Source organism: Arthroderma uncinatum (genome assembly GCF_011692745.1).
Source record: "Arthroderma uncinatum strain CBS 119779 chromosome Unknown scaffold2, whole genome shotgun sequence".
Lineage (NCBI taxonomy): Eukaryota > Fungi > Ascomycota > Eurotiomycetes > Onygenales > Arthrodermataceae > Arthroderma > Arthroderma uncinatum.
The window spans coordinates 5,849,191-5,875,657 of NW_022983864.1; the positions used below are offsets into that span (position 1 = coordinate 5,849,191).

General features: G+C 50.7%; 10 protein-coding genes across 10 annotated transcripts; 6 read left to right on the forward strand and 4 right to left on the reverse strand.

Annotated features, from left to right (window-relative positions):
- Positions 1-23: 23 nt before the first annotated feature.
- Positions 24-1,100, forward strand: GIQ15_03670 (uncharacterized protein; the record flags this gene model as incomplete). The annotated part of the gene is made up of 1 exon (XM_033551087.1): positions 24-1,100. One exon carries the CDS (start codon positions 24-26, stop codon positions 1,098-1,100), a length of 1,077 nt encoding a protein of 358 aa, XP_033408248.1.
- A 561-nt stretch (positions 1,101-1,661) lies between these two features.
- Positions 1,662-4,075, forward strand: GIQ15_03671 (uncharacterized protein; the record flags this gene model as incomplete). The annotated part of the gene is made up of 3 exons (XM_033551088.1): positions 1,662-1,907; positions 2,035-2,248; positions 2,310-4,075. 3 exons carry the CDS (start codon positions 1,662-1,664, stop codon positions 4,073-4,075), a joined length of 2,226 nt encoding a protein of 741 aa, XP_033408249.1.
- Positions 4,076-4,573: 498 nt separating this feature from the next.
- Positions 4,574-5,716, reverse strand: GIQ15_03672 (uncharacterized protein; the record flags this gene model as incomplete). Its single annotated transcript, XM_033551089.1, has 4 exons — positions 4,574-4,947; positions 5,061-5,223; positions 5,283-5,624; positions 5,681-5,716. 4 exons carry the CDS (start codon positions 5,714-5,716, stop codon positions 4,574-4,576), a joined length of 915 nt encoding a protein of 304 aa, XP_033408250.1.
- A 1,015-nt stretch (positions 5,717-6,731) lies between these two features.
- GIQ15_03673 (ubiquitin-protein ligase E3A) lies at positions 6,732-10,772 on the reverse strand (the record flags this gene model as incomplete). Its single annotated transcript, XM_033551090.1, has 3 exons — positions 6,732-6,770; positions 6,868-10,480; positions 10,588-10,772. The coding sequence occupies 3 exons, from the start codon at positions 10,770-10,772 to the stop codon at positions 6,732-6,734; spliced, it is 3,837 nt and encodes a 1,278-aa protein (XP_033408251.1).
- Positions 10,773-11,295: 523 nt separating this feature from the next.
- GIQ15_03674 (pre-60S factor REI1) lies at positions 11,296-12,923 on the forward strand (the record flags this gene model as incomplete). The annotated part of the gene is made up of 3 exons (XM_033551091.1): positions 11,296-11,384; positions 11,454-12,846; positions 12,906-12,923. The coding sequence occupies 3 exons, from the start codon at positions 11,296-11,298 to the stop codon at positions 12,921-12,923; spliced, it is 1,500 nt and encodes a 499-aa protein (XP_033408252.1).
- A 593-nt stretch (positions 12,924-13,516) lies between these two features.
- Positions 13,517-16,717, forward strand: GIQ15_03675 (uncharacterized protein; the record flags this gene model as incomplete). Its single annotated transcript, XM_033551092.1, has 3 exons — positions 13,517-13,673; positions 13,727-16,523; positions 16,573-16,717. 3 exons carry the CDS (start codon positions 13,517-13,519, stop codon positions 16,715-16,717), a joined length of 3,099 nt encoding a protein of 1,032 aa, XP_033408253.1.
- Positions 16,718-17,562: 845 nt separating this feature from the next.
- GIQ15_03676 (uncharacterized protein) lies at positions 17,563-19,056 on the forward strand (the record flags this gene model as incomplete). The annotated part of the gene is made up of 2 exons (XM_033551093.1): positions 17,563-17,584; positions 17,639-19,056. 2 exons carry the CDS (start codon positions 17,563-17,565, stop codon positions 19,054-19,056), a joined length of 1,440 nt encoding a protein of 479 aa, XP_033408254.1.
- A 159-nt stretch (positions 19,057-19,215) lies between these two features.
- Positions 19,216-20,996, reverse strand: GIQ15_03677 (uncharacterized protein; the record flags this gene model as incomplete). The annotated part of the gene is made up of 2 exons (XM_033551094.1): positions 19,216-20,764; positions 20,830-20,996. 2 exons carry the CDS (start codon positions 20,994-20,996, stop codon positions 19,216-19,218), a joined length of 1,716 nt encoding a protein of 571 aa, XP_033408255.1.
- A 563-nt stretch (positions 20,997-21,559) lies between these two features.
- GIQ15_03678 (CMGC/CDK/CDC2 protein kinase) lies at positions 21,560-22,717 on the reverse strand (the record flags this gene model as incomplete). Its single annotated transcript, XM_033551095.1, has 4 exons — positions 21,560-21,821; positions 21,878-22,041; positions 22,097-22,605; positions 22,681-22,717. The coding sequence occupies 4 exons, from the start codon at positions 22,715-22,717 to the stop codon at positions 21,560-21,562; spliced, it is 972 nt and encodes a 323-aa protein (XP_033408256.1).
- A 674-nt stretch (positions 22,718-23,391) lies between these two features.
- GIQ15_03679 (oxidoreductase) lies at positions 23,392-24,659 on the forward strand (the record flags this gene model as incomplete). The annotated part of the gene is made up of 2 exons (XM_033551096.1): positions 23,392-23,769; positions 23,820-24,659. The coding sequence occupies 2 exons, from the start codon at positions 23,392-23,394 to the stop codon at positions 24,657-24,659; spliced, it is 1,218 nt and encodes a 405-aa protein (XP_033408257.1).
- Positions 24,660-26,467: the final 1,808 nt, after the last annotated feature.

Here is a 26,467-nt window from a genome sequence, read left to right on the forward strand (position 1 = left end):
AGCAGTTGCTTGAGCAAACCACTATGCTCGAGCAAAACTGTGTCGACGAGACACAGGAGACTCTTCCTGTCATCGCCGGGCCACAAGATGACGATACGACCATGGATGGCGCCATCGCCCCTGCTGCTCCTGCTGTCAGTGACAACAACGCCGACATGATAACAGAACTCCAGGGACAGCTGGCTGCCTCCGTTGCCCGAGTCTCGGCTCTGGGTAGCGAGGTGGCCTTTGTCAACGCTGCCCTGGAGAGCAAGCAGGGCGAATTCGAAATGCTGGCGCACCAGGTCCAAGCCGAACGTGCCGATCTTATGCAGCAATTCGACGCATCCCTCGCGGCTGCTATAGAGCAGCGGGTTGCGGAGTATGTGCACAAGATCAACGATCTCTCCACACGGGAACGAGCGCTTACAGAAGAAGTGCAGCTGTTGAAAAAGTACCAGGAGAAAATGCAAGGTACGACAGTCGAGAAGGCGGTCCTTGAAAACTCCGTGGTAAAGGTCATGGAACAGGAAGCACTGATCCATGACCTTCAGCAACAGCTGCACTTGGCAAACCAACGGGTTAGCCTGGCTCCAGACGAGCGACTGGTTCACGAGAACGCCCAGCTTCGCACGAAGGTGCAAGCTGCCAGGCAGACGGAACGAGGATACGTCGAAAGACAGATCCGTTTCACCAACCAGGTCCAATCGCTGGAGTCAGAGCTTCTCCGAGCCCGACAAGCCCTGAGCAACGCCAACGCCACCAAGACAACGAAAACCCCTGTCGAGACAGCTCCAGCGACGCCCGACGAGGAGGTCGCGTTGCTGGAGAAAAGGGTTGAGACGTTGAAAGAGGCGATAAAGAAGAAGGACAAGGAGTATAAAACACTCCAAGACTTTAACGAGAAGCTCCAGAGCTCCATCTACCAGCTGGGCCAGCAGCTACAGAGGTCCGACTCTCTAGTTGTTGGCCTGCATGGGGCTCAAGGGCAAGGGCAAGGGTTTGCCGCTGCAAGCAGCACAGGGGGTTCGACGCGCCCAAAACCAGAGAAGAGATGTCGAAACGACGCAGTGGATGCCAACGACGAGGCGTCCAAGAAGAAGAACAAGGGCGAGGAGTAAGGGTTGCATAGCCTCTACCGGCTCCCCGTCCGCGTTCCCCTTCTCCGGCGCGAGAACAGCCTGATATTCAACATATCAGGCCTGGATGTCGCCCGTTTGCTATCAAAACGACGGACGACGTTCCTCGCAGCCGCCGCTGACTCAGCAGAGCCCGCCTAGAATTTTCTGCGGCTAGGCCCAACTGAGTTAACCATCTCGGCAAGCCGGTCCTGCAATGCAACTTGGCTATCTCCAGCATCATAAAACACAACCAGCCAGCCACTGCGTCTGCGTCTGCGCTCCATCTCTCTTCCTGGTCACTTTTACTCGGATCGTACAGCGACAACTCCAAGCATCACTCTCCTTCATCCACCATTGACGTCACAGAAACACCGATCACTCTTTACCTCTTGGTGCCTTGTCGAGACAACGTCCTTACGACCGACATCTTACGGCAGCTAAACGAATAGCTGCGATCGGGAATACGAACCCGAACGTCGACTTATCAGTTTGTGCAGGCGTCGCCAAAGGGGACATTTTTCAAAAGAACAAGCAGCCCTACCGACTGGCTTCACGACTTAAATGACTCTGACTCGCCACGGTGCTGGTTTTCCTGCTGGTCTTGCCCTGACCAAGCTCATCCTCTTTTCACTCTCACGCTTCCCGGTCCTCTATGCCGCGCCGCTCGCATCTTCCGTCGTCGATAAGTTAAGGCACACGCCCGAGCCTCCAGATGAGCTCAGCCTATGGCTCTATCTTAGCATTGCCGCCGCACTGGTCCTCAGCGGTGGTGCCTTTGCAGGTCTGACCATTGCTCTCATGGGCCAGGTGAGCTTACATCACTCGTTTCTTCCCTTTTTTTTTCTTTTTTTTTCGGCTATAAACTCCAAACATCAGTTACCATTAACATCATTATGCAGCGGATAACTAACCTCCTCCTTTTACTCTACTGTAGGATGAAATATACCTGCAAGTCATCAAGACATCCGGCGAAGAAGGGGAAAAGAAACAAGCGGCAAAGGTCCTGGATCTGCTGAAAAAGGGAAAACACTGGGTCCTTGTCACTCTACTATTGAGCAACGTTATCGTCAATGAAACTCTTCCCATAGTCCTGGACCGTTCTCTTGGAGGTGGTTGGCCCGCCGTCCTTGGGAGTACTGCATTGATTGGTAGGAGACGTTCCGTTCTACCTTCTGTGCTACCGTCTATGTGATACTAATTAGATTGCAGTCATATTCGGAGAAGTTGTCCCCCAGTCGATATGTGTCCGCTATGGTCTACCGATTGGAGCGTGGATGGCTCCAGCTGTCCTTGGCTTAATGTATATTACCTCACCTCTTTCATATCCGATTGCAAAACTCCTCGACAGACTCCTCGGCGAAGATCATGGCACATTTTACAAAAAGGCTGGCTTGAAAACCCTTGTCACGCTACACAAGAACCTCGGCACAGCTGGCGACCAACTCAACTCCGATGAAGTCACCATTATCAGTGCAGTCCTCGACCTCAAAGAAAAATCCGTGGGAAGCATCATGATCCCAATGCAAGATGTCTTCATCATGTCCGCGGACACCGTTCTCGATGAAAAGATGATGGATCTAATCCTCTCCCAGGGCTACTCTCGCATCCCAATTCACGCGCCTGACAACTGTCAAAATTTTGTCGGCATGCTCCTGGTCAAGATGCTGATTACCTATGATCCCGAAGATTGCAAACAAGTGCGAGATTTCGCACTTGCCACCCTCCCAGAAACACGGGCAGAAACCAGCTGCCTCGATATTGTCAACTTTTTCCAAGAAGGAAAAGCGCATATGGTGTTGGTCTCAGATTATCCTGGAGAAGATCACGGATCTCTAGGCGTTGTCACGCTCGAAGACGTGATCGAAGAGCTTATTGGAGAAGAAATCATCGATGAATCCGATGTCTTCATTGACGTGCATAAGGCGATCCGTCGAATGGCACCGGCACCCAAATTCAACTTTCCAAAGGGACATTTTGTTGAAGTACCACCCTCTGCGCATGCCATCGGCGTCGAAACACTCTCTACTACACGACATTCAGACACTGAATTGCATAATGAACAGCAACCACGAAACAACTCTTTCCATTTCGGATCACCTCCTCCTCCCACTTTCTACCTACGACAAACACCCATTATCGACAAACCCGATGGCGTAGGCCAGCCCATTATCCAAAGGGGCGCCACAGCAGAAATCAAAGAACAACTGAAACATCTCGGTCCATCAAATCTCGCAAGCCGCCCCCGACAAACGCGATACAACGCGGTCAAAATCAAACGGGCTAGCATGTCGCCCTCAAGATCCTCCCAAGTTGCTAGCACACGGGACTTTTATCCAGAATATCCTACACCTTCCGATGTACACCCATCTGAATCCGACAGCTTACTAGTGAAACCCGCCAGCGAAAGCGCAGCTAATTCCAAACCATCATATGGCGCTGCGGCAGGTCAAACCTTCCATCCATCCTCTCATTCAACAAATTCTATCACCAAACAAGACCCTAACAAGGTCACTTCTGACCCTCAGGGAAACATAACATCGCAAAACACAATCACCCACGAGTCTCCGGCCAAAACACGCGGCCCCTCCCCATTATCACGAAATGGAACTCGTTCTTCAAGCGCCACCTCTGACGCATCATCCGCCTCTGTGGCATTTTACCCTCGTGGCCCAACAAGAAGCGGCAGTATAACAGAACAAGTCATTGACATCCACGGTATCCGCAAGGTCGTTCTCCAAACAAGTGATCGCAACCTCTCTGAATGTGACAGTAACCACAGTGCACGGCCTTCATCATCCTCACAGGCCAGCGACACGAAAGATAGATCATCAGAAACATATCAAACAGGTGGTGAACCGTCAACCCAACAAACAAATACGACAGCCTCGGGCAAGAAGAAACGAAGACGCAAGAGAAAACCCACCGGCTCGAAACAGGGCGATCAGAACGACGAATCTCGTCCACTTTTAGATTGATAAGAGATAGTTTGCATTCTTTTTTCACGGGGCCTTTTCCATTTCATTCGATGATTGAGTTTGAGTTTAACCTTCTGTGCTGGATGGATATAGCTATCCATGCAGTAATTTGTTATGCCTGTATACCAGCCTTCGTATTAATCATGTTAAATATTGAAAAGCACCCTTATTTCAGGGCTTGGATTATATTACTTTGCGCTTTTAATAGAATCTATCGCGGTTCGCAAAGAAAAGAATGAGTTATAAATTAGAAGGCACGAGTTAGTTACATAGGGCACCCAATACAACTGCTAAATTCTTGCTTTTAAAATACACGTTATCAAGTATAGTGAAGTCCACGTTGTTATTATTAACAAGAAGCAATATATATAGAAACTCTAACATAATCGAAGCGTCGTCCGTCGTCTCTTTAATTTCAACTAGCGGTTCGTCTAATCTAATGAACTACCAGAGATTTCTATGCCATACACTCCTCTAAATCCCACTAAGTTCCACAATCTATTCAGCAGTGACGGACACAGACGGCTTCTGCGTAACTTCTATTGCCTCGTCCTTTTCATTCATCTCTTTATCTGCAGCCAAGGCTTGCGCAACCTGGTTTTCCCATCCAGTCATCGCCTGGACGAAAAACTGTTTCTGCATATCCCGCGTTGGGGGCTCAAGTACCGACTTGCCTCTCCTTTTCCTAGAATCGATGGTCTCCCGAATAGTTGCGTTGTCGAGGCCAACTTTGTTCCCGTATAAATCGTCTTCGTCGACCGTATCGGTGAATTCGTAGGTTCGAAATTCAGTGTTGGCCCAGCCGGTGCCTGGGTAGGTGGGCGAAGGACGAACATTAGTATAGTTCTTCGGGCTTGGTTTCTTTTTGGTGACTTTTGATTGTTCGTTTTAACAAGGAATAAGAGCAGTCATTGAAAGGGGATATGAGGAGGACCTCGGCGAATGCAGCGCGTAAATGGGAACAACGGGTGGGGTAGGGGCGTACCTTGATAGAGTGTGCTATCCTGCCAGTCCTCACTAAAGTAGTGTAAGACACCGCCGTGAGATACCATGGCTATATGCTTTTCCGGTCGAGCCTTCAGCCATCCTCTTGCTTCGCGAGCACGGGCAGTGACTGACTTAGCGTTTGCCGACCATTTCTCCTTTGTCTATGGTGATCCAGTCAGCTTCCGTAAAGCCAGCCCGAGAACATATCCAGATCTCATACCTTATCATTCCAATCTTCCGGGACTAATGACAAATCAACAGGCAACCCTTTCTCCTCTACTTCTTGCTTCAAGTCAGCGAGATCGCTCCCAGTATCACAGGGAACGTCACTCGTTTCCTGGATCTCCGGTAACGCAATAATCTTCAGCTCCTTTTCCCGAATGATATCCTCAAATGAATGCAGCGCTGTGTAAATAGTGCGCCTGAGCGGTGAAGCAACGATTAAGTCAATCTGGGAATGATATGGAAAATTGGCGTGGAGGGTGCGGCATTGGTTTTCCCCGTGTGGGGTAAGCAGGGGGTCTTGGATGACATGGTTCGCAATATTGAGGTTATGGAAGCCCTACGATGGCTGTTAGTATCAATTGTAGGAGTTAAGAGCCCTTTAACACAACGAACCTGTGCGTGGCGCACGCAGTGGAGGACAGGAGGCATATCGTTGGCTTCCCTATTGACGCGGGGAATATATAATGATAATTAACCGTTATGCTGGCGGGGTAACCAGGGTGGTAGCAGTAGCAATAAAAGCTACACTCGGTAGGCACCAATGCAAAAAGAGATACAGAATGACTCTGGCAAAGGGAGGCCAACGATGTCAGATATCAAAAAAGAATATCGGACTTGTCCTGTCTAAAACGTTGTATCAACAAGTTTGATGACTCAGGAAGTCCAGGATCGTTCGCCACACCTTCCCTTTCGGCCATTCGGCACATCGGCTTTATGCCCGCGGATATTTTGCCGATGATTAGTCAGTGTCGGCAAAATTTCCTGTCTCGGCGGCAGAAGCCAGGGACGAATGCTTGAGGAAGACGGTATCTAGGTCGACGGGACGGTAGATATAAGTCAAAGAACAGAGCGGTGTTCTACGGTGTGACAGAGGCAGGAAGAAGAGGATAGGACAGGGAAGGTTAACAAATAGAGAACGATCTTACTGGTAGGATAGAATAGAGAACGGTTCCTTACTGGTAGGGTATTTTGGATTTATGTTCGACTCCCAGGTTCCGCATCAAGCAACGGAATTATAGACAAGAAAGGCTAAGAATAAAATGCGGTGGTATAGAGTATGCAGGCTTGCCATGAATGCAGATGTCGCTCCCTCCCAGAGGTAGATGACACTGAAAACACCTCGCCGTGAATAGTTCGCATGCTGGTTTCCCGAAAAAAAAAAAAGATGAAAAAGGAAGAACCATTTCCACTCTCCTTCGGCCAATTCGCAGTCTAAACACCAGCCGGGCCATCTAGATAGAATATGGGGAGAAAAATAGAAGGTTGAGAGATAGGTTTTTGCGCAATTGAGGTCATTAGGGCATGATTGGAAACAAGTGAAAACATCGCTGTACAACGGAAGAGGAGGAGCCCATGCTCCAAACTGCGTAAATGCAAACCACCGCCCCAGTGTCAAGCAACTCCGAAGCCCCTGGCGTTTTCCAGGGCTTTATCTAATTTTTTTTCAAGTACTGCCGTGGAAGAATACTCCGGCAATAGCAGTCTGCCAAAACAAGTCAAGCTAGTCGGCAAGCGCTGTAAGGTTGGTAGAAAAGTTAGTATCACAATGGTTATTAAGTAGATTGAACGGTGCAACGTACGCTATCCCCTACACCATTTCGTTGGATGACAAACATGATGCTGGGTATCCCATTAACTGGAATTCGATCGCTCGCAGTGACAAACTCTAACAGCTGGCCTCTCTTTTCATGGGAGTACTGCATCACAATGTGCCAAAAGCCTTTGATCAGTGGGTGAGTAGCATCCCAACCACCCTCGTATCGAGCGTGTTTCTGGAGTTCGGAAAGGTCAATATCTTGAATCCCTTCGAGGACGGTTTTAAGTGCTTCAGGGTTAAAGATGGACAAAGCTGTACGATCAATACAGGTAAAGAAGCCACGTTGAAACGCCTCATATTGTGGACGAACGGATTTATCCGTTAGCCAGAATATGTAGTCTTTAACGAACTGTTTCCGATTGTCGTTGGTCACAACGGATGCTTCGGGTTGTGGCTCTGTGGACACTTGATGTTTCGGTAGCCTCGACGGAGCACCCTTTAGGATGCCAATGACATGTGTATCTCTCGGAGGCTGTCGAGAATCCCAAGAATATTCCTGTAACATGGAGATATTGCTATTCCCGTCAGAAGAGTCGTGGCTGCTTAATCTCTTAGTGGCAATTCGCTGGTCGTATAGTTTCTGTTTCGTTTTCTCCCACTGTGCATGCCTCTCTGGCGCAGGCCAGGGTTCATTTCGATCCGTCCTTTCCATGTCAACTGTAACAACAGTTCCGAATGCGTTGAAACTAAACTCGTACGTCCTCATAAAGACATCCCCCACGTCTCCATCCTCCCAAGCCAACAAGTCATCTAGTCCCTTGGCAAGTTCGGGCCAACCAACACGAATGTGATCGGTAGTTTTCACTTTGAGGCCAAGAAGTCTTCGATAAAGTGCGATTGGGAAGTCGACCGGAAGAGTCACACCGTTATAAAGCGCAAGAGAGACGAGGAGGCCTAAAAGCTCGAACTTATAGAGTGGCTCGAAGGAACAAGGCTGGAAATAATACATGCCGCTTCGACTGTCGACTGTGAACATTCCAAATGCCGGATCTAGAGCTTCTGATATCACCATCCTAAAGAATTCCTGTTGAACACCACCCTGATCAACGCCCTCTTCACCGTCATCCATGCCCATCCGAACCTTCAAGGGCCGCAGCAATTCCCGCCTTTCACGTCTCCACAGCTGGTCCAGGGCATCTACCAGGGCATGCTCTCGTCGAACGCTAATAACGAGGAACGTCGTAAGTGCGGTTCTCATTCGTGCAAGCAGAGCTATATCATCATCTATAGAGACGGTACCGGAAAAGGCCATCGCCGTGACATGCTTGGACGCTATCACAGCAGCCTCAAATGACTTCGACATCGTTGCATGGTTTATCGCTCGGAAATATATAACCAAGGCTGATGGAGGAAATATAAAGGAGCAGGAGAGCAAATGCATCGTTCGGTTGTTATAAAGCAACTCTACCCACTCAGTCGGCATCTCGAGGGGGTCTAGTCTTTCCGAAAAGAAAGGCGTATGGAAATCCTCCGGGAGTAAGCCAAGCTTCACTCGGTCTCTATAGAGAAAACTGAGTAGCTGAAGCGCGCCACCTGCAGCGCTTGCTTTCGACAACTCTGGCTTACCATCCCACTCTTTAAGCAGAACACTTCTTAGCCATTCTACAATCAAGATAGGGGCAGTGGTTTTCCTTTCAGCGGGCCATGCATCACTGCTATGATAACCGCTGGATATGGCCTTCTGAGACTGTTGGAGAGTCGATATAATTTGCTCTATGAGTTCACATTTATCATTACTCCCTAGGTCAGCGATGTGTGATGCTTTCGCCTTAGCGACCTCATGGAGAGCAAGCCGGGTCGAAACAACGCGTACCAACCTGTTCAGGAGGCGTAGGCTTAGGTCGTGCTCGAGTCTATCAGAGGCTTCAATTATGACCTTAGATTCCGACTTGGAGAGCTTTCGCATCACGGTGTCTGGCATTACCGATCCTGATGACCTAACCTGGCGAATGACCTCCCAAGTACGCGCGTCTGTACGGGGAATGGCACTGGATAAAGCAAGCATCGCGACAACTGCAATATACGCAGCGTCTGAGTCCGGGATGTATTCATTTTTCTGTGGCGATTCGAACCTGGGAGAGGGAGGGTATGCTATATTTAGCATTTTTGGCGGACGGCGCTGAAGTTTTGGGAGAGAGAGTTCTACTGGGGGGATGAATAGTTTTTCCATGCAGAGCCAGAGGCTGTGCATGGTTGTTTCCCAGGGGCAGATGCGGTGCAATTTTCTAAAGGTGTCTTCAAGCGAATGAATGTCTAAGCGGGAGGACGCCGGCGTATTGATGGAGCCATCTCGGAAGGAAAGTAGTAATTGTTGGGGGTTGCTCAAAACATAGAATATACTCTGAGCAATAAATGGATATGCCGTCCTTTGTCGATGCGTAGCATACTGCCAGTCCCATGGCTCAGAGTAACCACGGGACTCTAGCTGGGCCACTTCGGGTTTCCATGTTTCTTCATCATCCTCTGTCTCGAACATTATCTTCTCCAGCAAGTCAACAATCTCCTTTGACAGCAGGGAGAGACTTTGTACAGCCGGGGAGTCGTCGATCTCCTTTTCTTGGACCTTTGAAACCACTCCCTGACGTTCAAGGGGGAAGTATGTGTCTATTCTAGGCTCTGTGGGCGAATCCCCATTTGATTCCGGCCTTGGCCATCGTACGGTGTCCTGGTCGCCCCATGAAACGTGTGCGTTAGATTTTGAGGTACCGTCCGTCATGCGGCGATGCTTCTGGGATCTGTGTTTCAAGGCGGGCGGGGAAGGGAGAGGCTGGGATGGATTAACCGTCGTGGTAGGTGTATTGTTGACAGAGACTTTCTTGGATCTTTTCCGCTGAGTTTTCGAACGATCGTCTGCCATGGGGCGCTGGGGTTGTTTCCATGGCTCAAGTGGCTCGAGGGATAGGCGTTTTACGGGGTGACCGGGCACTTTGACCTCTATGGTTGATGGAGTGTGATTCGATGATGGAGAGGACTGGTTAGATAAAGGATAGGACTTCGAGTCAGTATCTCCAGTATCACAAGACGTTGAGCTGGTCGAATGATGCTTCATGCCTGGTCTACGGCTTTCCAGCCGTGTGATAGCAGAGGTTACATTTGACTCCTCCTCGGGCCTAGAGCCATAAAATGATGTCCGTTTGAGCGGTAGCCACTCCACCATACGCAGCGACAGCGTGTCAAAGAGGTTCTGCGTAAATGACTTTGGGTCTTTCCTGGTCTTCGGACCACCTTCTGGAGCTCCATGCTCAGCATCTGGCAGAACTGGAGGCAAATTTGACGGCCTCCTCGGCCTATTTTCTGACACACTATGCCCCCTTGTGATTGGGTGAGAATGGCTGGATTCGGTGGTACTGAGGAGCTCTGCGTGTCGAGCTCTTCGCTCGATGTCCGGAGTCAAAGAATTCGAAATCGCCGCGGACGGATGACGGCAAAGTCCTGTCTCCGCGTCATCTTGGCTCGCCAGATAGCATGCAACGGTTCTGGCACTTAGGTCGGTGAATCTGCGCAACGGCGCTTTGGTGTTTCGACGACGGAAGCTTAGACACGTAGGGGTCATACAGTTCGGCTCCTGGCAGCCATAGAGCAACTGGGCTTTGTACCTATGAGAATATGCAAAATATGAGCAACGAACAACACTATTGAGCAGGAAACGCCGGTAATATCGCGTTTTGGGGGGTGGTAGGTAAAGGATAATTGCCAGACTTACCTCTTGACGAGATGATTGAAAGTCCTCTGCCGCTCTTCTTTGGCCCACGAGAGCACCCGCGTCGGATCAGTAACGTTCACCGTATGCTTCGAGATCACCTCCGGCGCTCCTGGTGGCAGGCGTGCATAGTGGTAGGCGGTCCTTTCTGAGGATTCGCCGTGCGACGCCCCTTGCAGCCTCGTCATCTTGTCCCGCGATATGACATATCCAGCTATACCAGGCCGTCGAGTCGTAGTGCTATCCGTCTTCGATTGCTCACGTAGCGGCAGCGCCCTTCAAGCCGGCCCTGTGGATGTGCGTGGCTTGTTGCTTGATATCTCGTCTTTTCTGCGGCGAAGATGTCCAGGGCGATGTTGAAACGACGGTCAGGCTTACGTCAGCGATGCGGCATCGACGTCATTTTCTTTTTTCTTCCACTTTTTTCGCCTCACAAATGGAAATCTTGCGCTTGATAAGCAAGCGGGACGAAGTTCGATATCAATCACAACCTGCGACTACAAAAAGGGATTTTAGCAGGCTATAAGTACTGCTTACGGGACTCGTCTTTTGTCTCCTCGGACTATCCGTTCGCTTCTACGGTCTTTCGATCCTCGCTCTAAAGGACAGAAAGGCCTACCCGATTTTCACACACACACCCCCGCCATCCTATAATCAGCATAAACAATATCTCAGACGGCTGTCTCTGCAATAGTCAGCCAGCTTAGCACGATGGACACTCATCCGTATACCTGCAACACTTGTCAGGTCGCATTCCGTAGCAGCGATGCACAGAGAGGACACATGCGAAGTGACTGGCAGTATGTACTAGAATGCTTATAACAAACGAAACGAAATGACAGGGCTAACCATCCGATTTTTTTTAACAGCCGATACAACTTAAAACGTCGAGTTGCAACCCTGCCTCCCATATCGTCCGAGGTGTTCACCGATAAGGTACTGAACGCGCAGGCATCCAACTCCGCAGCGGCCGCCAAAGCCACCTTCGAAAAGTCATGTGTCGCGTGTCAGAAGACGTACTATAGCGAGAACGCCTTTCAGAACCACATCGGGAGCCAGAAGCATAGGCAGAGAGAGGCCGCCTGGCGGAAAGATGGAGGCAAAGACGAAACCGCGTCGATAATGAGTGGCACATTTTCGATGGGCGAACCGATAAACGGACCGTCTGCTGATGCAGCGCAGGATGATGCGGAGCCCGGAGAGCAGGAATTTTCAGACATTATCAGCGGAATCAAAGGTACAAAGATTGATGCCCATGATCCGCTTCCTATCCGGCCTCGCCGCCCCAGCCATGGCACAGAGAAGGAGCCGGTGGATTCGACCGGCGAAGGGAAGAATGAGGATGAGGTCGAAATTCCGCTCACCCAGTGCCTGTTCTGCAACTACAACTCGCCAAACATCAAACTCAATGTGCTGCACATGGGTAAATTCCATGGAATGTTTGTCCCAGAGCAAGAATATCTCACCGACGGAGAGGGGCTTCTGGAATACCTACAGGCAAAGATCTACAAGAACAGCGAATGTCTCTACTGCCATAAATTGAAGGCGACTCCAGAGGCTGTCCAGACGCACATGAAGGATAAGGGCCATTGTATGATCGCATTCGAGACTGAGGATGAGCAGATCGAGATTGGCCAGTTCTATGACTTCACAAGCACCTACTCTGACGACGAGGATGAGGACGACGAAGAGAAGGGCGCACAGGGAGATGGCTGGGAGACGGACACCTCGGTCTCGTCGCTCGACTCCGATGAGATAGGTGCCGAGCCCATCGATGATCGATCACATCAATACTCTAAACTTTCCAGGCACGGCCACCACTCAAACACCGACCCCCGTCGACATCGCAATGCAGACGGCTTTCACTCCCATGCTCACAGCCACGGCCACGCTGCATTCGTACATGACGGTGAACTCCATCTACCAACCGGCCGCACGGCCGGTCACCGTTCAATGGCCAAGTACTTCCGTCAGAACCTGCATAACTACCCCACCCCCGAAGAACGTCTTACGCGGCAGCGTATGATTGAGGAGGCAGGTTCTAACGCTGAAGGCGAGACAGGCGAACAGGCGGGCGATGCGAATAAGAACCGCGCCCTGATGTCGAGGGCTAACGGTGGGATGGGCATGATCGGGGCGTCGGACAGTCAGAAGAAAGAAGTACGCGGAGCCGAGGTGAGGGAGCGCAGAAGGGCAGAAAGATCGCAGCGGCTATATGAATGGCGAGTCAACAAGGGAGGCAACAGCCAGAAACATTTCAGGGTATGTCGTCGCTCATTATTTCGTTGTAGGTTTTTATATCTTGCTAACGCCTTCTATAGGATCCTCTTCTCCAGTAAACGCCTCTCCCCCGCCGGATACTCCATGATTCATGCTATGATTTATGCCTTCAATGCCTCTATGTTCATGTCACTGCGATAGATTAAGCTTATGAAATCCCGTTTAATGACAATATTTTACCAAATACTATACCCCCTAGATATTCATGGATTGGGATATCCCATACGTAGCCTCGCCTTTGTCTTTAATCCTTATATACGGCTTAGCACTTCTTAGAATATCAATATATTGATCTGGACAATTAACGGTTAAAGCAGAAGTACGGCGTCTAAAATGCTGGTATTGTTAAAAAAAAAACACCTGGATGATCCCCGAACTAGCGCAAGTATTTGATGTCAGCCATCCAACTAGCCAGTAGCACGTCGCTCTCTCGTCTAGACACTTGAGAAACAGCTTCATCCTTATACGGTTGGTTTCCTTCCGTTATGTGACAATAAATCCAACGTCAAGAACGCGCCAACCGCCAGCATGAGCAGTATATAACTTCCCATACCCATACCCCTTGACGACCCCCAAGACGCCTTCGCTCGCAACGCTACCCTTGGACAGCAAGCCACGGAGCCTGCGTTCCTTTGCAGTTTGACCATCACCAATGGCGGAAGACCCGTTTCCCGGCTACGATGCGGCAAGAGACTCAGATGCGAGCACAACAAGGCCCGGCTCTGTTGGCGAGTTGCTGGATGGTACAGCCTACAGGCACAAGCACAGGCGAAGGCGAAGGAGCGCGGTAGCAGAGCCGGGTCAGAATGGTGGGCAAGCTCATAGGCACAACCGCATGAAGCTGTATTGACGATTCTTGAAGCGATATCTACACTCCTGCAACCACCAACCTCACGCGCCGGGCTTCTCCCTCCCTCGCAGAAGCCGCCTACCTCCCGGTACATACCTCCCGTCACACTCACCACCGGCGTCGATGTCGAATCCTCGATCTTTAACGACTATCTCAGCCAGGTCGGAGCCCTGTTTAACACCTTCCAACGCACGAAGCTCGAGTCCGAAGACGACGGCGCACAGGTGTTTCGTCAGGACATCTCTGCCGCCAAAGATGAGGAACTTGCGCGGCGCGGAGGGCGGAAGAACCGTGTTTCAAAGCGCGGCCAGCTTGTGCCTGCTCCGCTGTCTACGATTCCCGCCGTGTATTTTGATGAAAACTTTCGTCTTGAGAATCCGCGCACTTTCGATATTGTCAGTGAGCGTGCGGAGGTTATGAAACAGCCACTGTCCGCCATTGAAGACTGTAACAAGAGCGCGAATGGCTCTGCTACTGATCTCAACCCGCAGCCTGCTAGGAAGGCGCTTACTACCAATGCTATCTTGCAGGAGAAGTTATCGTGGTACATGGACACTATAGAGATTCAACTGGTATTTTCGATTTCCAAAGCGTCAGCCTCCTTTTTCGCCGCGCTCGGCTCTCTTCGTCGACTCCAGGCCGAGGTGGCCGACTCTGTTGCAAAGATCCAGAAGCTGAGGGAAGGCCTCGCGCATTTCAGCAAAGAGATGGTGGTGCGCGGGTTTGAGATCATCAGCATGAAGCGAAGACGGGACAATCTGAGAATGCTGGGCGAGGCCACCAAACAGCTTCAATGTGTCCTCGGCGGCGCCAGTCACTGCAAAAAACTCGTAGACTCTGGACAGCTGGAGACGGCCAAACAACATATCTCGTACGTCGAACAGCTCGCATGCGGAACGCTGGATCCGAAAATTGGCTGCAAGTTGCATTGGCTTCTGCCGGGCCCATTCATTCAACTCACCGATCTACGCCGACTACACGCTCTTGGAGGACTGTCGCAGGACATCAATCAGCTCCGCCTGCGGATCTGGAAGAGTTATGAAGCCCAATTGCTGGACGTTCTTTTGTGCGACTTGCGCCGACATGTGTCCGGTGTACCGCCGCGAGATACCCTGGCGCGTTGGGCTGACACCGCAAATCGCGGACGGGGCGCAACGGATGCCTCCCTGTCAACACCCGCGTTTATGACGGCTGTAGAAAAGCTGCGCGAAGAACTCATCCCTGTCCTTCAGGGACTTGGTCAGTCGCAGTATCTAACGGCAGCAAGTGCCGCGTTTCGTGAAGCTGTCATCCGAGAAATGAAATCTCTTATCCGCCGGCATCTACCGAGCTCTACCGACGACGATGATGAATCTGTCGCCTCTGAGTCCACAAGGACAAGCGGCCGGCGGCTGACCCAGCAGGAGAAGTCGAGCATTCTATCTCGCAACATGCGTGCTCTCAGCCCCGAGGACGCCGAAGCGTTTTTTGTCGAGGTCTACTGCGGGATAGGCGAAGCATTACGGAGACTTCATGTACAGATCAAGGTTCTCCTTGATATCACAAGCGGCATGACGAACACTCGAAGCAATGTACTCACGCCCATCCAAACCCCGAAAAGCATGGGCAATCCGGCTGTCCATTCGCCCAGCCTTTCGATCGGATGTAATTTACCAGAGATGACCCAAACGCTTGACATGTCGAGCCTCCTCGTACAGGCAGTGGACAAGGCACAGTCAGAGATGGCAAAGGTGCTGCATGTCAGAGCCGAGCAGACGGTTCGTCTCGGATTGGCCGATTTTTTGAGCTTCTTCACGCTGAATCGTCTGTTTGTTAACGAATGCGAGGCAGTCTCTGGACACTCTGGAGCGGCGCTTAAGGGCATCGTGAACAACCAAATGTACGACTTTATCCCGCTTCTGCACGAAGTGGAAAAGCAAAAGCTACTGCAAAAGCTGGAGTCCGAGAAGTGGGAACGCGTCGATTTCAAGCCCAAGGACGCATTGATCTTGGCGCACTTTGTCCAGCCCATGACTGCTGACCCCCCAGCATGGCTCCGTTACATGGACGTTAATACCGCAGGTCAGGAAATAGGTGAACAGAGTTTAAAAACAAACCTCGCCTCTGCCACGGAGCCTACGAGTGCTGCCAAGCAAAACAAGAATGGCCCGACACTGGCGGTCATCGAGGAGGAGCAGTTTAGACTCGTCGATTCGACAGCATTTGCACTTCGTGGCATCGAGCAATACGCAATCCTCCTGGTATCAACCCACGGAATGGCCAACGAGATCTCGACGGCCCTTCTCGACTATCTCAAGCTGTATAACTCACGTATACAACAACTTATTCTCGGTGCCGGCGCCAGAATAACAGCCGGGCTGACTAATATTAATACCAAGCACCTTGCCCTGGCCTCGCAGTCACTATCCTTCTTCATTGCTCTGATACCCTACTTGCGCGGGTGTGCTAGTCGTCGACCATCTATCACAGCCTCTAGCATGGCAGAATATGATCGGCTGAAGTGCCTGTTCCAAGACCATCGATCTGCTATCGACGATAAGCTCATCGACATAATGAATTCTCGCGCCAACCTTTACATTAGAGAGATGGAGAAGATCAGGTGGGACGATGAAGACGAGTTGCAGCGGAACGCTACTCCACACATTGAGATGCTCACGAAAGAGGTGCTCACGCTACAACGGGTGCTGAGCAAATACCTGCCGGCATTGAGTGTGAGGAGCATTTTCCGACGGGTCTTTGTGAGCTACAGGGAGCAATGGGGCAATGCATTCGAAGGTGCGGCGGTACAGACCGAGGCCGGGAAAGCAAGGTGAGCACATTACCCGAAAACATATCGTTGCTGGCTAACCAATGTGCAGGCTTCTGCGAGACGCGGAGCTTCTTGAAACAAAGCTTGCTAATATTGACGGCGCAGAAGACTTTGGCATGCGCATTATCAATATTGTCACAGCGAAGCAAATCGCATCCCAAACAAAGGCCAACAGGAACGCGCCATCCGGATAGGACATGTCCGCGTGAGTTGGAGCTACAGTGATGAAACCTGTAGGTCCGAGAGCACGGCCGGAGGGGCGAAAAGTACTAGTACTTTGCGTAGAGATGTAATGGACAAGTGACGGGCTATGCCTCAACATCTGGCAGTAGCAGACCAGACGCCCGGTATGGTAAATATATTTTATCACCCCAAACATCGAAGTTGATTTACTATGAATTAATATGTATAGAAGGTATAGATTTAATCTCTAATACGCCTATAACTTATTTCATTTACTATGGTATAGGCCTTCTGTTTAAACAGCACCCTCTCAGGGGGAGGGGGTGCAAATCAGCAAGCCACGAATATCTATGCTGTACGGAGTACTTCCTAGGCATTGGATGTACCAAGAAAGGCGAGGTTCGTTTCACTTCGCCAAGATTGTTTATCGAACAGGCAGACAGATAAAAAAACAAGTCCTGAATCATGATTTAACAGGGGGGTTTCAGGAGAAGACCCTGACTGAGTGGCCGAGTCGTCATGTTGTTGCTGAAGAATTGCGTGGCCGTGAGCTAAGAATAGAACTAAGCCTGCGGCAAGCCTGCGCCAAGGCGGGAAGCTTCCACGCGGCTGAATGACTAAGCCTTGGCGCCGCGGGGGATGACGCGCAGGCGCAGACGAAGCTCGCTGGCCGCAGCAGACCACGGCGGCTGACACATCGACATATATACGACGCGGATACACATTAGAGACACATGCCCTCTCTTTTATTCGCTCGACTTGGTTCTCTATCGGTCGGTGGCCTAGAGAATTTCATATCACAAGTTTCGCTCCACAATATCTAGCTTCCAAGTCTATTGCATTATCAACCTTCAGGATGCTGGATGAGAACCTTCCCAGTACGAGGCGCCCTGTTTCACTGTACGTTTCCTGCTTATACTGACTCACCCTAGCATTCTTCGTGAAGCCGTCCACCGAAAACCCCAAATCTCACTCGACGCTCTTCATCTCTCAGCATGGAAGAGAGCCACAGCCCGCATATACCCTCCGACATCTAGACCCATCGCTACAAACGTCTCGGAATCGATACGCGGTCGCCCTCTACGATGCTTTCTGTCCCGACGCTTTATATGGAGAGGTGCTCATAGTGCCAAAATGGACGCTGCCAACCTTCTCACAGGAGGCGATCAGAACAAACGGTGGGGTCCAGCCGCCACCAGAGCCTATACTGCCCACTGAGTTCACCATCCAGCTATATAACCCAGAGCAACAAATACTAGTCCGCCATAAACCAAAGACATGGAATACGCCCGCGACATGGGAGTTTGAGATGCCGCAGAAAACTTTCCGAGAGCCCTCCAAGTCACAACTTGATAAGACGCTCACCACACCCGCAACATCGGACGCCACGTCCCGATTACGTTTCAACTGGCGGAAAGATGGCAGAATGGGGTCCAAAGAACTTGGGTGCTACTTGTCTGGGAAAGTCGTTAGTCCTAATGGGAACTCCAAGAAAAGCCGAGAGCCCGATATTACTATTGCGATATTTGGTGCTTTGAGGGAAATTACTCTCTATGAACCAAACCTGTACCGGGTCGAGATGGAAGATTACAAAGGGTTAGAGATTGTTCTTATGCTGGGGGCCATGGTTATCCGGGACGTCTACTCTGGCCCAATGAAAGAAGCATTCAACATTGTCAACCCTCCCTCAAATCCTGGCAGCCCAATAGACAGGCCACCCACCACCATACCCACTATTCTCTCGAACGGCTCTTCTAATAAACCTCCAGTGGCTAGCCCACCATCAAGAACCAAACCGCCCACTCAGCCAGCCACTCAACCGCTTCCTCAACGACCTACTCCACCTCCGCGCCAAAACATCCCCCCGGCCGACCCTCGCACCCAATGGGAGCTGGACGCTGAATCCCGCGTACTCAAACAGCAAAGTGAGGGTGAGAAACGCGAACGTCTTCGAAAGGAAAAAGATGCCGAAAAACAAACAAAAAAGCTCCTCGAGGTTGAACAAAAGGAAGCCAGGAAGCGCCAAGCACAGATTGATAAAGAAACCGAACGACTAAAGAAGCTATACGGCAAGGAGGAAAGTAAGGTACACAAATTGCGGCAGAAACAGCCGCCTGCTCCCAGGCCGGCACAGCCACATTTGCCGGTTCAGCATCCATCAATACCGCCGCGATCACAGGTGCAATTTTTATCTCCTAGACCACAGTCGGTCGTTGGTGGTTTGAGACCGCCACAGCAGCAGCTGCCGCCGCCGCAATTGAAAGAGAAGAGGAGTATATTTGGCTTCCGAAAGAAAGAGCCTAGCGCTCCAGCGAACACCCTTGCAAAAAAAAGGAGTTCAATGTTTTAACGTGAAAGAATTTAGGAACGCATGGCGTATAATACTTAGACTGACTTTGGCAGCTCATTTACTCGGGCAATGATTACGTATATATATTTAGCGTTTAGATACCCATAATCAATCCGTTGCATCTATATTATCGTCTCATTTCAAAATAAAGCCCTAGGCTCACCCTGATTGATCTTTACCCAATAAATCCAAGAAGTGCTGCCCAGCTTGCACCTCAACAGGGTCGGGCTTCCTGGAAATAGAATTTGCATCTCCGACGATGTCGACAGCCTGATCTGCTGCGGTACCCGTAGCGTCTGATGTCTGATGTTCGTTAGGAGGTAATATCGGGACTAACTTTACACATCGTTCTGCGGCTCCTTTTTCTCTCCCCCAAAAACACGCATTGCGCATGAGGGAAACAATCTCCTTACCCTGACGGGCTAACACAGTATCACCGCTTATTCTTCCTATATTTCGAAGGGATCCTCGGAAGCGTGATGAGGACTGGGGCCCACGGCCTGACTGTGGGCGCTGGGATGTATGCTGATGCTCAGTATGACACTCATCTAAATTGATAGCTTGCATTTGAGCACTGAGGTCATCGCCCTCTTTCTCCTCAACTGAACTCGTAACATCGTCACAATTCTCTTTCTGGCCTATCGCTTCTATATCCCGATCATGTACGAATATCCGAACATCTGGGAGCACTGTCTCCTCTCGCTTCACCCATCTGTTCTGCGATTCATATGCTTCTAGTCCGTAGTCCAAGCCAGAGGGCGGCCAACGAGAAAGAACCTTCCGTCTACGCACAGGCTTAATCAGAGAAGTGAGCGGTGGCTCATTCTCTTCCGTCTTTCCATTATTATCCGCGATCGTTGAAGATGGGCTTGGAGGTGGCGCCGATGAGAGTAAATCCGTCATATATAATGCATCAGCCTCAGTTTTGGGTTGCCTCTTTAGTATAGGAGTAGGGTATCCTGGGCCTGTGAAATATGGCGGGAATGTCAGTGGGATGTATTTCCCTGAGGTTCGGAGAAATAACGTTGGAGAGGAGAATGCATCGAAGTATTTCTCTGGCGTAGGAAAGAATCTCCTCCTAGCTTCTAGGAGGGGAACTAGGTCCGACGGAGTTGGTGGAGGGTCCTTCTTCTTGCGGCCGCGTTTCCGCCCGTTGGCGTTTGCATCTCCGACGGAAGTATCATGCTCGATATTGGGTTCTTCTGCATCATCTTTAAATGTATGATTGCCATCTGTATCGATATCAGTGATACAATAATCATCTAGTCCCACCCAATCACACACTGGATCTTCTGCCGCAACAGCCTTCAGCCGCCGGGATTCCGTCAATGCTAGCATAAGCGCCAACGAACCACCAATATGCCTTCCAAAGACAAAGATATTATCTGGTTGAAACTCGTTCATTGCCCAATCAAACCCAGCCAGTGTATCGTGGACTGGTGTAGGGTATCTATACGACTTTTGCTTTCCGTCCACCCTCACCCTGCCGAGACGATATTTTATCGTTACAGTGGTCGATAGAGTCGTTATCGCGAGATTCTCTTGCGGTAGAAGGGAGGAGGGTCCTCGCTCTGTACCGTTTGCGCCGTGACTGGTAGATGAGCCATGCCTCTTTCTATACTGTGGTCGTTCGAAGAGCGACCCCGGAGGTAGGTAGATGATAACATTCGAGGGGCAGGACACTGATTCGTCTATTGGCGAGAGGATGCTGTATATATAAGTGAGCCGATATGCCTCTGTACGATATGAAGGTAGCGATACTTAGATACATACCTCAACGTGATGTTCCCGCTGCTACCAACTGGGACGTTCACGACATTCTCGTGGAGGTAAGGGGCGGCAGCGCTCGAGAGCTTGCGACCAATGCATCGGGATACAAGAATGCGCTGTTTGTATGGGAACGAAAGAGCGGTGGAGGCAGCAATGAGTTGTAGGCGCATTGCGCCATGATGTGATGGAGTTGTAGAGATAAATACTTTGACCTTCAGACAGAATTCAGTGTTGTTGTTGCTTAGGCCGCCAAGAACTCGTCCGGATAGGTACAAAAGCCAAAATTATATCAACATTTCCTCCGCTGATGGATATTTCTCAATAGATACATCATCCTCTAACATGGCCGGATGATTCTGGGGTACAAATTGTTATACCTACGGATTCTATACATATGTGACCGTGAAAATCAACGTGCACATGAAATGGAGCCGAAATGAGCAATCGATAGATTAAACTGGCGGATTTAAATAACAGAGGACTAGAGTACAGTGATTATGGTATCGTGGATAGCGTGTGCATCCCACGACACAGGACTCCAGTGGTTATCACCCAGGTAAAACACGAGGATAGAGGTTGCGAGAGAGGGGGGGAAAGGGGGGAGGGTCAAGGACAGGGGGTGTAGAGATAGGCGATTGCTTCTAGACGTAAAGTGGACAAAAAGAAAAGGAATAGGAATGGAGGACGGCAAATAGAGGAAAGGCATGGAACTGAGAGGTATCACTTCGTAAAATCATTGGTATACTGGCGTTCGACCACGGCCCGAATACGCAGAACTGCAAGCCTGGAAGTAAGGATGAACACAGGCCTGTTTGGCCGAGATTCGGCGGGCGGGATCGTATTCTAGCATGGCGTCTAGCAGAGCGAGGCCGTTTTCTTCCAGGCCAGGAACTAGTTTGTGGATGTCTTCGCGTTTCCACTTGGGGAACGAGGTCTTAAAGTCCGGGAATGATGTGACGCCGGGCCAGATGCGTTCGTCGGGAGTGCCTCGGAGTCTATACCGAGTGTTAATCTTGAGGGCTATATCATATGATCAGGAAGGAGCTCTTACTTGAAAATCTTGAATATTTCGTCAATTTCTGAGTCACCGGGGAAAAGGGGTCGACGGGTACACATCTCAGCGAATATGGCACCGATAGACCACATATCGACACCAGTAGAGTACTGACGACCGCCTAGAAGAATCTCGGGAGCACGGTACCAGAGAGTAACAACCTGCATCGCCATATTAGAATCTAGCACAACACCAAAAATAGACATGTAACCTCACCTCATGTGTATAAGTCCTCAGGGGCACACCAAACGCTCTCGCAAGTCCAAAATCAGCAAGCTTGAGGTTGCCATCCCGGTCGATAAGCAAGTTTTGAGGCTTCAGATCACGATGTAGTACGCGATGAGTGTGGCAGTACCGTACACCTTCCACGAGCTGGGCCATGAACTTCTTCACCATGGCCTCGCCCAGGCCGAGTCTTCCCATTTCCAGCGAACCATCCGGCAAAGCTTTCCCTCGTCCACCTTCGCTCACAGGCAACGCCTCCATGTATTTCTTCAGGTCGAGGTCGAGGAACTCGAAAACGAGGTAGAGCTTGTGTCCGTCGGCGTGAACGATGTTGAATAGCCGGACGATGTTTGGGTCGTGCATCTCTTTGAGTAGGGATATTTCTCTGATTGCGGTGCTCGGGACACCCTCATCCTCGGCCTCCAGCCGGATCTTCTTGAGAGCAACGATCCGACCATGGTTGGACAGGTCGCGGGCCTTGTAGACCACACCGTATGTTCCTAGACGACAACAGTCAGCAAATTGCAGCTTCTTCGGTCCGGTCTGTGACGAGGTTGGTGGAGACGGCAGCATACCCTCTCCGATCTTCTCGATCTTCTGGTAGTTTTCCATCCTGTTAGTTTACCGTGTGTAGTAGAGCCAACCCACTATTTAGCAGAGCGAGCGAGATATATCAAATAACGGCACGTATAGATATGGACGTAGGAGAGTAAACGCCAATTGCGGACCACAGCCTCACTGCGGCTAGCCCTTGGCGGCAAGGAGGCAAATATCGCGGGTTTCGTGTGCTGTGAGCGTCTGCGGGAGACCGTGGTGGCGCTGCTGAAGCTAGGTTACTAGGAGGAGCAACTGAGCTGTCTCGAGATATATGGCGAGTGGTGCGACCTCTACGTCATTGCGTGGCCGTCTCTGGCCGTCTCTGCTCGTCTCTCTGCTCGTCTCTCTGCTGGAATGCAGCGTCTTCTGTCTGCTCCTCGGTGGGCGTCGCTTGTCGGTGTAGGCGGTGGTGGGGAGGTTTTTGTATGTTGACTTTCGCCTTTTCGGTTTCTAGGGGAAGCGCTTTTTGGTGCAAACAAACAAGCCGGCGACGCGTATTTCCGCCAATCAGGGGGGAGTTATTGTCATTTAGCCAATCAGAAACCCGTATTAATTAGCCAACCATATAATTTATCCCGCTTAGTCATAGTTAAATATGTTAGTCATCCTTTACTAAGAATTGTCACGTGAGATGAAGTCCTGCTTACATAAGAAGGAAGCTGTGTCGCTTACCTAAGGCAAAATGTTCGATGCGAGATCCAAAAAAAAAAAAAGTGACAGGCAAAGAGATAGATCAAAAAGACGTCGAATCAAGAAAGGAACAAGCGGACGAACCGGTGCTGGAGCGACGGACGCCGGGGATGGTGGCCATCGGTAGCTTGGATGCCCACGAATACCCCCCGGCCAGGCTGCGGCAGCAGTACAAGGCCTATCGTACGCTGAAGGTCTCTGATATCGACGCCCACCCCGCCATCATCGACCCCCAGAGACTCGCCCATGATGCCCTTCCTGATGCCATATTTCTGGACAGATGGCTTGCTCCAGAGTCGTTGAGTGACGCCTTTGACAGATTTACAGGAGGATGCACTTCTCAGCAGGCACCGCGGACATCGGTCGGACCGCTGCCGGTATATACACATCGAGATATTCCTGGTGAGTCCTGCGTCCTGCTGTCTAGAAGATGCGATATGGGACCACAGCATTAACGGTATACCGGACAGGTCTTGAGATCATCCCGTCTATCCTGCCGCCGCAGGTTCAGATACAGCTTCTATCCAAGCTCCTCCATCGTGACCTATCCGACCAACGGCACCAAACGAACCTTCACCTGCATTATAACGTCACCTACCCGGACGCTTCACGCCTGTCTCGGGCCATACCGAATGGACACAGTCCGTCATTCTTTGAAGACACGCTGGACCGCGCAATTTGCCCCAAGGACAGCTCCGTCCATCTGCCTCTCACCGTCCAATCCATCCTAAACCGCAAGCTCCGATGGATGACGCTTGGGGGACAGTACAACTGGACTGAGAAGCGCTATCCGGCCGGCGAACCCCCACCTTTCCCCTCAGACATATCCGCCCTTCTCAACGCTATGTTCCCCGCTACCCAGCCAGAAGCGGCCATCGTAAATGTCTATTCTCCGGGAGATACACTAAACATCCACAGAGACGTCAGCGAGGATTGTGATACAGGTCTAATTAGCATCAGTTTCGGCTGTGAAGGGTTATTTATGGTAGGCCATGCTGATAATTCTGATCTTGCTGTTGTTAGGCTACGCTCCGGGGATGCGGTGTATATGGGCGGCGCCTCCAGGGTTTCCTGGCATGCTGTCCCGAGAATTGTCCCGGCGAGCTGCCCGGACTGGCTGCAGGACTGGCCTGGGGATAGTGGGGAAGATGGCAATGGCAGATTTCAGCAATGGAAAGGCTGGATGGCTGGGAAACGAGTCAATTTAAACGTGAGGCAAATGCGGCCTACAACTCCAGTCCTTTCAATTCCATCCGGGGGCAAGTAACTTCCCCTGGCCATGGGTCTGGAATGATGATTGCAGGAAAAAAAAAAATGCGGGAACCTCGATCCCCGGGATTACACCGTACAGGTCGCCGTATTAGGAATCAGACGGTGGGCGGGGAGAGCTTTTATATTGCTTGTTCTGCGCACTGCACACGCCAAGGAAGTACGATCCTTGCAAGCCGAACAGCTCGCATACTTGTACTCCGTACGCTCACCCATATCGCAGATGAGAGTACTCCGTACGTGATGGTATCTCGAACAGTGCTTACTCCGTACGAGAGAGCAGAAGAGTGGAGTTTCCACGGTTGAGAAACGTATATAATATTCTCGATTCGGCGAGATCTACCGCCTTAATGCTGATTAACCTATTACTCGGCTGTGCTACAGGCGAAGGCGCATACATGGCTGTAGCATGGATCGATATGCCTGTGCCAATGATAGCCATGAGAGGCGTGTCGTCTTCACAGACCGATATACAATACACCAGTCCGTCCCTCGTACAGCACTATATACTCCTCGTGTAACCCGTCACAAGACTTAGTCAGGGCATCCGCATCTACTCGGGCATATGTGCATACGGAGTTATATTGCTTGAGATCGGACCTCTCGTCGCTTCTCTGGAGGGGACCGGTCCCTCAGAAAACTCCACGATCGAGGACGACGGAGACGCCGAAGCATCGATATGAACGAGCAGTACCCCTGGCCAGATGTGCCAGGCGCTGGTCCCTGTTTCCACGAAGCCTACGACAGCAAGCCCAACAAGGTCGCGTTAGCTGCTCTAGCTACTCGCTCTATCCTGGTCGATGGCGCTCTAACTGCTGCCCGTGCCATTGCGCTTTGATGATATGCCACAACAAAGCGGCCACGGATGGCTGACGAGCTGACGGGAAATCCCGAGCAAGCTGCCGCCGCCATATTCGCCAGCCAGCGCAGAACCCGCTGCGATGCTAGTTCGATTAGGAAGATCGCGATGCGCTCAGGCACGAACTCGGTTGATATGCATCATTTCCATGCATGCCCAGCCCCTAACAAAGCCTACCCGCAATTACAACGTATGGCGATGTTGAGAAGTGCGGGAAGGAGTCCACTGGATATCTATATCCCGTCAGCGGTGGAGCAGCAATGTCCACATGTCTGCTTTCCTCGCAGCACAGCGCATCTCATCGCCGTTCGCAGGCCAGGGGACCCCGGCCATACACTCCTAGGCCGTGAATTCTGCACGAAACAGACACGAAATGTTCTATCACATTGGACTAGAAGGTTGAGGAAGGTCGACGGCCCAGTACTTTTTTTTTGTTTTCCTCTCTTAGTCGTAAGTAATGCCAACGTTGGGATAGTTAATTGCTTCTTCCCTCATGGCTGGCGGGATTACGGTATCACCCGCCATACTGCGGGATTCCTTCCATGCGATTCCGATTTGCTGGTCGATGAAGGAAGTAGTCTTTTCATTTGATATTGGCCTTGAGAACTCCGTACTTGCATATACTCCCTGGGGGAGCTAGAGCAGAAGAAAGCATTGTTTTTATTTTATTTTATTTTTATTTGTTTTGGCATTGAGTTTCCGTTTCCTCCTATTTTGGGCCCAGTAGAAAATTTCTCCTCGGCTTCATTTTCTTGCCGCCGGCGCTTGTATCAGGAAACATTTTCTGCAGGACCAGCATCCAGCAGTACAACCAATTCGGAATAAAACGCCATTCCTTTTTGCCGTGGGTAAATCATCCTAGCAGAATTATCTTTTTATGCTTTTCAGCCTTTTTCTTGCTTTTTCCTGTTGGTGATAAATCGGGTTGCTATATACGCATGCGATAG